Below are 10,698 nucleotides of genomic sequence, written 5' to 3' on the forward strand. Positions count from 1 at the left end.
GGATGTCAAGCAGGAATGAGGTCTTCCAGGAACAGCCTCCCTGTCCTAGCCTCTGCCAGAGTCAGTGCCCACTATTTCATTCTGAAACACCCCAAGAAACACATCTGTACCCCGTCCTCTCATAGCAAATTCTTACCAGAGAAGAAAACTGCACAGAAAATTATTTTGAAATGTTTAAAGTGGCTCTAAAAACATAGTGGATTCATGTGATGTACAGTAACATAATGTCATTTTGACGGTCTGGCATCACAAAAAAAATAGAAAAGCCAAATGCATTTCAGGTTTTTAATTCCTTATTGTTTGAACATCCCATTTGCTGTGCAGAGAGATTTGGGAAGAGTTTTCTCTGTTTACAAAAAGCTTTAAAACAAATCTTCTTTGTCATCCTAGTATAAGCACTAGCCCTTAGGGGTTAGAGGGGAAATGTAGCTTTCACACCAGCAGAGAGTGAAAACAAGAGGATCTTTCCTGATTTACGTCCCCAGTGCTTTTGTCCTAGCAGTAAACACAAAGCCTTGTGCTATAAAATTACATAGGTTTGGTCTCCTGGGTGACTTGGCTGAGCTTGGAGTTCTTGTTAATTTAAAAGAAAACACAATTGTGTTTCTGTGTTCATTTCCAAGCTGACGACAATACTCCACTCCTCTGGCCACACGGTAGGAAGCCATGGAAGACACACGGAAAGAATTGCCGGGATGGCGTGACGCCGCTTGGCATTGCGGAACTGAGCCTTACTTCTGTCATAGCCCCACAGCACAGTCAACGCAGCGCGGCCACTGCTGTCAGCAGGCCACAGCCCTTGTATTCTCACAGCAATGAAAGACCTCACGGTTTGAGAAACATGGTTGGTCTTGAACTTCTTTAGCTTGGTTGTAGCTGTATCAACCCCTTGCCACAGTCAGCTGACTATAGTCTAATTTGTTTTAGCTGTAACAGCAGAACTGTCTAGCAGTTCAACGTTTAGTATGTTTTCAGCTTTAGATTAGTTTTGTGCAACTCCAATTATTACCCCAAGGCCTTACACCATATGTGTTCGTGGATTTTGCTAGCCTGTTAACATTATAGTACTGAATTTGTAGACCAATCAGAAAGATGTGCTAGTAGTCAGCTGCTTGGAAATGTGCATGAATAGCATCAAGCTGCCGCAAGAAACTCCCCACTACCAACAGCAGTATGTCACCTGGTGAAGAACCTGGGCACTGAAATATCTGCACCACCCTACCCGAGGGAAAAACAACCCTCCGCTGCAGACCACAGGCACCTAGGGGAACACCACAGAGAAGAGGGGGAGGTGGTAGAAAGTCTATATAACAGTTTTAGTTGTATTAGTAATCTGAATTAGCAATAATTGGAAAATTTAGACAGTAAGTGCTGATATAATTTAACTAGATTAATAATAGCTGCTTGCTACTATTTTTACTAGATTGCTAAAGCAATTAATTACACTAACAATATATGGAGCAAAGAATTGCAATGTAAGAGGAGCCAAGAGTTCATTCCAAGTGTAACATTATCAGTTCTTATAGATGATATGGATATTGAGTAAAAAAAAAATCTGCTAGTATTTAGCTCCTTTTGCTATTTTCTTCCTATTATTTTTCTCTGAGAATTTTCATTGACTATTTTTCACAGACTTTCTCTTTTCAATTATGGAATATATTTTCTGCAATCCTTTCCTGCCCTGAAGACTTGTGGGAAGGGTTTTCAAAGGATCTGCTGCCTTGCTCATATAGAGGACTCAACATGCATCTGCACTACAATGCCTGCTCTGGTGTTCTCCCCCCACCCCCTTATAAACACATTTTGTGAGAATAAAAGTTATTTTATTCCAGAAACAATTTGCTGTGTCAGTTTACTCTCCAGTAGCTGTACCTGTCAGTTTGCGTGTGTACACAGGGCCTAAAGGAATCTGATGTTCAGATCTCTCTGGAACTAAATCGATGCAGGTGCTTTGCTCCTTTTGGAATCACACATCTATTTTCTTCATGCTTACTCCCACAGTATCATGCTTTCCTGTCAGGATATTATGTGCCAGTTTTCTCATCTTCACCTTCTGTTCCTTCTGCTCTGGCATATTTTCTCCAGTTCAGACTTTTCTTCAGCTTTTCTCTATCCTGCCAGCTGAAAGGGAAGGGAAAGAGGCATCAATGGAGGAAGTTTTCCAGCTAGTGGATTCTCAGAGTTTAAGTGGACGAACTACAGGGCACTAGTGGACACCAGGGAGGGAGGGCTTCCTGCCAAAGGGTTCATTTCACCTTACACATCTACTCCAGGTCTCTGAGGAGGCCACCTTTAGTCAGGTAAGAAGCCTCTTTCCCTGTCCGTGGAGGACACAGGGACCCTGACCAGTCCTGATCCAGAAACCTCAGTCAAGGGGTGTTCTCCTTTCTCATGAGCATTCAGAGTACAGCCATAAGAGTGTCTCCACCTTCCTTTCAGTCCTCTCAGCCCCCAATTTCCTTCTCCCTCCAAGCAAGATCTATCCCACCTTGAGTAGCAGTTTTGTTTTGCACTTGCACTTCTTCCCTTTCCTTGTGTCTTTTCAGCCACCTTGCTTGCTTGGTCCCTTTGCAGGAAGCCCCGGCTGTATCCATGGTGCTTTAAGCTTGACAGCAATTACCATTTTCAGCCCACTGCTAGTGCTATCTGCTGGACCTCTGCTCTACTGCATCTTGCCATATAATGCACACTTAACTGTTCCCTATGCTTTTTTTACGCCTTTTTTTTAGAGTAGAAATCACATCCAGACAAGAACATTAGTTTTTACTCCTTTCCTACTCATTATCTCTACTGCTTTTATTACCAAAACAGGAGTCCAACACCAGCCAGGAGAGTTTTGAGACCCTCACCTTTTAGAGCTCTCCTGAAACCAAGAGCTATAATTATCATATGGATTAGCCAGGAACTACCACGCTCAGTGAAGAACGTTGCCTGCTTGGGACGCATTCCCAGGAAGGTATGTCCAGCCTCTGCTGCAGTGTGAGGTTTGGAAAACTAACAAAAGCAATCTCTACCTAATTTATGAATCCCACCCTAACCTGAAATTTTGGTGCAATCAAAAAAAACCCCAAAAACCCCAATCAGCAGCTCCATCCCTGACCTTACGGAGTCACCTTGGCAACTTTGAAATCCTCACCTCAGCAGCAGATGACAGTGTCATCTGTAACAAAGATAAAGAAACCTGGAAAGGCCACCAGATGCCCAATTCAGCATGGAGCTTGCTCACCATCCCTGACGGATGCTCCACTTTCTTGTGGAAAAAGGAGAGACTGTTCTCCCATTGGTTCCCTCAGGTTTCCCAGGCCTTTATGGACAAGTACATCTGTGCTGCTAAATGCTTTAGAGCCCATTCATCAATACTTCCACATGGTTAACGCTACTGTCATTCAACAGCTTTCCCTCAACTTGAGAAGACTAAGGACCACAGTAGGCCAGATTTTGCCCACACGTGTATTCATGCTCCAAGCACATGCCATTCACAGGGCTATTGTCAAAGCTGACCTGCTGCTATTTTACAAGGTAGTTACCACCAATGGAAGCTTTGGCCAATATCCTTTGCAGTCATACAAGCATTTCTGGCAAAGATCAGCTTGGGAAAGCAAGCTGTTAGGGACAGTTTTCAAGTACAGATACATATGCTAGTATAGACAAAATTTGCAAGAAAAGAGACAAATCATTGCTTTTTAAACCAGAAAGAAACACCTTTTTTTTTCCTGTAACAGTAGCCAGGATGGCAGCAGGTGCTGGGTGGGAAGGTTTCTGTCAGCATTACCTGGGGCTAAAGACACAGGGCGGAGGGCGGGGGGGGGGAATGGGAGGTGTTTCAGTTAAATAATTAAAGAATATACCCAGTATTTCAGATATGCTGACACTCTAGCCAACAGCACTGTACAGTCATAAGAGGAACATTATGACTAAAATATAGCTCACTGTCTATTCCCTATCCCTCCTTCAAAAACAGCTTATAAAACCTCCAGTCTCATCTAAGGTAATTCCCAGTTTTCATCTTTCCTGAGCATATACAGATCTTTTAGCATACTGTAGCAGATTCGTGCATTTGCCACTTTTCTTCAATTGGCAATTCCATGGTGTTTACTAATGAGCTACAGAAAACATGTGCAATGTTATCCATCCTTAAATACATTCTTTGTGCAGAACGCAGTCTTCCCCATCCTCATTCCTTTCCTGCTAGTGGACTCTCCACATGTGAAGTTTTGCTTCTTCTTATCAGTGTTTTGGGGTGGTTTTCAAGTTACAGAAAAGTGTTTTGAAGTTTGAATCAGGGGATATCGAAACCTCAGTTGTAATCCTCTGAAGACATGTATTTTATGTTATACTACTTTCTCTAAAGAGTGTAATTAGAATGAGCTACAAACTACTGTTGTACTTGAACTAAATCCCTACTGTATTTAACTGTATACAAAGTTAAAGAACTCAAAGTGGTATTTCTCCCCCTCCCAGCACATAATGCACAAAGTGCCTAGGACAAGTATAAGGAAGTGTACCATAGAGCATGCAGATTCCCCCAGAGAACTGAACTTCTATTTATCCTGCATTCGAGGGCAGAAACCGAGAAGCTGGGTACAGAAGAAACTGTCACCCAGTAATAGGTACTGCTTATTAAGCAAGAAGCAATGCCTTTTAAATGTGACTGTATAATATACATCCTGCTGGCACACTAAAACTTTGCTACTATATTTGGTTAGGGAACAACTACAGCTTCCCTTAATGTTTAAAAAAAAAAAACATTCAAGTGTATCATAATACACATTTATGCATTTAAACAGAAAAATTCTCTATTATATTACCTTTAGCTCAGTTAACTACTCAAGATACTAGCTCCTAATTTAGCTTCACGATAAAAATTATTTCAGCTTCTTGGAACAATATACATACCTGAATACACACATTTACCCATGCAGATATAAATATCTCTACATTCATATGAAATTTATTCTAAGTTTAGACTGTTCATTGTACACCTTAGCAAAGCAGCAGCTGGCAACCCTTGAGAGTGTGGAAATGCTATTTTAAGAGAGTCTGTTGTGTTAATGTACTCGAGCTGCCACCTACAATATGCTAGGAGACATTGTTCAAGTATACACTGATGCCAAATGCAGGTATTCAATAAAGAAAAGATACAGAAGATCATAAGAGGAAACCAAGGAGAAAAATGGTTACTTAAAACGCACTTTTAAAATGTATTACCTGGGTATGTTCCATTGCATGAACACATACTCTAATCCAGATTCTTTGTAGTCATTTCTGCCTCCGAGTTCAGGGATACACTGGCAGGATTATGCTTTTTGGGGTCCTTCTTCAGCTGGTACTTTTCCCCCCCCCGTAGTGGCTAGGAAACAGGGATAGTTATGGAATTCACATGCTTACCTTAAGATAAGCAACCATTTCTTATTTTGAATACTTGCTTACGTATATACACTTTACTTTCATTACACATAGTAGCAATATATAGGACACAAGAGATAAGTGCTAGGAATCTACCTAAACAACCCTCAGAAGGAACTCAGCTGGTGAATCTATTTAGGGAACTCGCTCTGAGCCACAGTTAGCTGCCCTCCCTGTTTAATGGAGGAACATGTTTAAAGCTACAGGTGCCGCTTGCACCAGCAAACCTGCTTCTTTCCATCAAGGGTAGATCTAAAATGGTTATTTCATAATATAATTGAACAAATACAAGAACCCACTTAGAAACTACCTCCAGATTGATAAACATTAGGTTATTCAATCTCCCACCTCTAACATGCCAATAATTTGGATAAGGAAGGATCAGAAAAACATGCAAGTTTATCTTTGCACCTTTGTGTTTTGCTGCTACTTTGTTGGAATAGAGATGTAAAAGATTACACCCTGTTGTCTCAATCTTTGGTTAAAAAAAACTGAACACATGTTCATCTCTACAAAAAAAAAAATCTACAGAGATCCTTATGGGCTTGTGTCCCTGCTCCCATAGTTGTCCTTAATAGAAAAGGAAATCCACATTAAAAATACATACATATACACAGAAAAAGCATTATGTCTGAAAAGGTAGGCCTACCAAGCCATCAACTGTTAACATGCCCAACAAAAACATACACTGTATATAATGAAAAACATCAACCAACCTTCAATTAAAGGGCAGCATTCACGGTTCCCTTTGGACATGCAGGACAAAGTCCATTACATCGCTTACCAGCATTCAAAAGTTTGTTAGGGAAGAAACTGCCTCAAAAATGACACTGGAGTAATTTGATGGGAAAGATTAGTGCTTATAACAATGCCTTTGGCAGGTATGCAAGTAACAATGGTTTAGTTACTTGAACATGAAAGAATACAAGACCCATCACTACAGGCCAAACTTGAGTACTACTTCAAAACAAAGCAGCAAATAGAGAAAAGGTGGGGGAAGAAGCTTTTATAAGAGAAACAGTGCTTACCAATAGGGGAGAACAGTGGGAAATTCATTCTAGGTTTTTGGAGAAAGCTTGAAAACTTGCAGTAGTAAAATTAAGCAGTGTTGGGTAACAAAAAAAACTTTTCAAAATTATTCTTCCTTTAGAGTACAACTGCTTGCTTTTGTTTTATTGAAAACAATTACCTGGAACACTCACACTACTAAAACCCTGACAATTAGTTAAATACACAGAAGATCAAAGACAAATAACAAATATCTGCATTAAAACAACAAAATACTGACAAGTGTTCTTAAATAGCATTTTGAATTCATTGCTCAAATACACACCAAGCTTTGCTTAAAGGTGTGCTGCTACCAGCCTTGTTTACTTTCCTCCCCTTGAAGCTGAAAATCATATGACCTTCAATACTGCATGGAAAGCCATTTAATCTAATGCTTTTAAAGGCTTCTTTTACATTACATTTTAGCCTTGAGCTTGCAAAAAAAAAAACCCACCCCATACAGTTATTGTGCCATTCCCATCTGTGAGCACAGGTCAAGCAAAGGCTGTGGAGACAAGAAAAATGACATATGTTGTTCCTTCAGACATCACAGGGATTTTTTTTTTTTTAATTAGTTTAGGAAGTCGGTAGATATTGAATAGCAAGGAGGTCAGGAGATATATGCTTTGCTTTCAGAGATAAAAATTTAAATAAATATTTACACATACGCCAAAAGTCTACAGAAACTTGATTAATAAATTCTGTTTCTTTCTGGGGTATCCTTTTAAAAGAAAAGAGAGGAACTCTTCGTCTATGGCAAAGATTCATAGTCAGCATTGTTCTACCAAGCACGAGCCACCAATGTCTTTCAGTTCTTTGCACAGCTTTTGCAATGTTCCCACAGGTTCCAGAGGATTACAAGGACAAGCTTCACATACATCATTCTCCTGCAGTTAAACTTTCTGCATGTAATTTCCTTCAGACTTTATTGTAAAGAGAAGCCATACTCGATTCAACAGCAGTCAGTCTTGTCTCCAAAGCCTTTAATACAGTGTCTGCCTGTAAACAGGGAAAGATACTTGGTTATAAACAGAACTTGACGACACAAAGACCAAGTGTAGATGTCCGTAACTGCTTGAGTTTGGTCTTGCATCACCATTCCTATTTGATTCTCTTCCTGCTGCTTCCATAGTTTGAAAGTTCACTCAACTCTAACATTAACTCTCTGTACTTTCTCAAATCTCTAATTGTCTTCAACCCTGGTAAGTGTCAGATCCACACATTCAGCTTTTGCTAGACAGACGTCAGCTTTCAGAGCCAACTTTGTTACACCACTTGCTCCCAACTGATCGCTACCTGCAGTCAGAAGTCTTCAGTAGAGCGAAAATGCCAACCGGATTTATTATGTAATATTTCAACACAAAGTTACAGCAAAAACATTAAGTCACTTTACATGAAAAGACAGAAGAGACATGACTAAAATAAAGTTAAATGAAAACCTGGAGAAGTGAATCCGAACTAATTAGAAATGAAATTTCTAATTACTGACAGACAGAGATAGGAATCTAAAGCTGTGCTGGGTAAACAGAAACTGCTAATTAGCATTGAAATTGAAGGCAAATTTACTGAAAATCTTGCATAACACTAGACATTAATAGCATGAAGCATTACAGCATATGTTAAAACCCACAGAATTGATCTGGATGAAATAAGGACATTAAGATTTCATAGAGGTGATTTAAACAAAGAATGATATAAGGTTAAATCTTACCCTTTGTAGCACCTCTTCCAAGACAGCTCGACTTTCAAGAGTTAAAGGCTCCTCATCAGCAAGAGCTTGCTTTTCTGAGGACCCTAGAATGTAACTAATATGCTACAGTTTAGATCATGCACTTTTCACTCCAAAGGCAAAACAAACAAGTGTAGGACTCATCCATTGTCCTCAATGATTATGAGATTATTATTAATACACTAGCTAAGTGGAAGCATGATTCCAGCAACAACAAAAAAATACCTCTATTTGGTAATCTTGTAAGCGAACTGTATGGTGGAATGAAGAGAGTATCAAGCGCAGAACTACCAAAACACCATCGCTTTATGAAAGTCAGAACTCCAAGAGACAGTCAGGAATTCTGGTGCTACAGGATATAGTGAAAAATTATGCAGACATTGAGAACAGTGTAGCACTAGCTGGGAGTACCAGCTGTCACCATCACTGCGCAAGAAAATGCCGTTTTGTCACCATGTTAGTCTTTCAGAGAATTTTACTACCATGAAAAAGGCAAAGTATCATAGCTGTGGAAAGAGAAAAAGAAAAAAAAACTGTCCAGAGTAGGAAGGTAAACATCCACATAGATACAGCAAAATAAACTGGAACTTAACAAAAAGCAGAAACATTAAAACTAGCCCAGGCAGAAATAAAGGTAACCTATCACTGTTTACTAGAGTAATGTTTGGATAAAAGCACTGTGGTGTGGAGACTCAATTCAGGATATAGTTATTGAAGAATATTTTAAGACCACTTTTAAGTGCTATAAACTAATTAAAGCCAATACAATAGCACACCCTCATTTTCTAGACAGTTTTTGACTGTCAGACAGTTAAGTGAGAGCCTCAAGCCCATATTCAGTTTTAAGATTTGCTTTTGCCTACCTTAGCAAGGAAAAAGCAGACTTGGCCAGTACAGGTCAGACCTCACCTCAAGTTCTGCTTAAGCCCCTCTCCCCATGTTCTCTGCTGATATTTACCTCTAATAGCTTACAGGCAGGCCTGTTTGGTACTACCTATGACCACAGGCACATTTTATGTTGTCTAAAGCAGAGCACATGTGTAGTCCCTTCTGAACAAATGAGAAGGAACCCCCCTGTGTTGTGTACCTAGCATTATTCTCCTGGGTGGTATGCAATTTTTATACAAAAGGCAGCCCTGATGTTTTCTTTTTTTCTAGGATTTGTCTAACATTACACAGATTATGTTTCTCACACTTCAGCACTGTGATGCGAACAGCAGTAACACAGAAAACCACTCTGGAGCAAAGCGGCAGAAACAGCTACCTCTAGACACACCACAAATATTAACAGGAGCATCCCTCAATAAGATGCCTGGTGGGTGAAGCTTAGCTGGCAGGCTTACCAAGAAAAATTCTGCCTTTACCTTTCAAGCGAGTCAACATTGAAACAGAACAAATCCCTCTTATAGTCGAGATGCTTTGGCGTGCATCTGTAGATATTGCCAAGCGTCATTGAGCAGCCAGAGCAGAATAATGTTTCAATCATGCTGTAAGTAAAATATGTGACATTTATTCAGGAGAAAAGGAAAAGAAGCACCTTTCCCAATCCCTATTCTAAAAAAAAAAAAAAGAACTCCATTATGATTTTTTTAGAGCTTAGACTCTTGCTTTATGCAGTGTAATTACGAGCACTCATCTTCCAGCCTGCATTCCCAGCGCGGGCTGACCGCAGCAAGACTAGCACATAAGCGTTTTGCACAGACCGCCCGACAGAAGCGTTCCAGGCCCAGGCTCCCCGGCCCTGCCCGGGGGAACACGGGCACTCCTGCTTTTCCTCAGCGCCTTCCCGGGGCCTCTCGGCTCCCTCAGGAGAGGGAGGGAAGGGCCCGGGTGAGGACCCCCCCGCACCACCCCCCCGGGGCAGGAGCGGGGCCGGGCCTCACCATCCGCACTCGCCGGGCCGCTTGGAGAGCTTCCGCTCCTCGTCCACCGAGACGCTGGCGGCCGCACCTGCGGAGACCGGGGGGGGGGGGTGGGGGTGGGGTGTGACCAACGGCCGCCGGGCGGGGCGGGGCAGGGCGGGGCGGCAGGACTCACTGCGCAGCAGGATGCAGCCCGCCTCCTCGTCGTTGGTCACCCAGCTCTGCGTATCGCCCACCGGCCGCTTGCAGCCGGCGCAGAGGAACACCATGGGCAGCAGGTCCGCGTTCTCCGCGCCCGCCCGCCGCGGTGACGGCTGCTGCTCTGCCGGCGCCCGCCCGCCGCCCACCTCCAGCAGCGACAGGGAGGAGTCCAGCTCCGCCACAAGGCCCGGCGGCGGGTAGAGCGCACCCGCCATCGCCTTCAAACCGCCCGCGCCGGAAGCGGCAGTGACGCCAGAGCCGCGCTACGCCCGCCGCCCGCCGGGGCGGGAAATACCGCCCGCCCCGCCGAGGGGGCGGGGACGCGCCGCGCGCGGCCACGCCCCCGCGCAGGCGGAGGTCCCGCCCCCTAGCCGTTAACGGCCGTGGCGGTCGGTGTGAGGCGGCGGGCGTTGTCTGTCCGCTGTCACCGCTGAGGACCGGCTGCTGAGGGTG

At 42.7% G+C, this 10,698-nt stretch overlaps 1 protein-coding gene across 2 annotated transcripts; it reads right to left on the bottom strand.

The window, feature by feature from the left end:
• Positions 1 to 333: 333 nt before the first annotated feature.
• On the bottom strand, positions 334 to 10,532 carry MIS18A (MIS18 kinetochore protein A). Of its 2 annotated transcripts, XR_015705121.1 has the most exons (7): positions 10,220 to 10,532; positions 10,066 to 10,132; positions 9,547 to 9,669; positions 8,165 to 8,258; positions 6,123 to 7,452; positions 5,209 to 5,350; positions 334 to 2,121 (listed from the first exon to the last, which is right to left on the bottom strand). XR_015705121.1 is itself a non-coding variant. In XM_087759138.1 (5 exons), exons 1-5 carry the CDS (start codon positions 10,458 to 10,460, stop codon positions 7,372 to 7,374), a joined length of 606 nt encoding a protein of 201 aa, XP_087615264.1. In that variant the 5' UTR covers positions 10,461 to 10,532; the 3' UTR covers positions 5,358 to 7,371. The 2 variants fall into 2 exon arrangements, 1 of the variants encoding a protein (XP_087615264.1); XM_087759138.1 differs by lacking the exons at positions 334 to 2,121; positions 5,209 to 5,350 and having other exon boundaries at positions 5,358 to 7,452.
• Between the last annotated feature and the right edge of the window lie 166 nt (positions 10,533 to 10,698).

This window comes from Nipponia nippon, unplaced genomic scaffold, assembly GCF_047370975.1.
Source record: "Nipponia nippon isolate SJK-2023a ecotype South Korea unplaced genomic scaffold, ASM4737097v1 scaffold_2, whole genome shotgun sequence".
In the NCBI taxonomy this organism is placed as follows: domain Eukaryota; kingdom Metazoa; phylum Chordata; class Aves; order Pelecaniformes; family Threskiornithidae; genus Nipponia; species Nipponia nippon.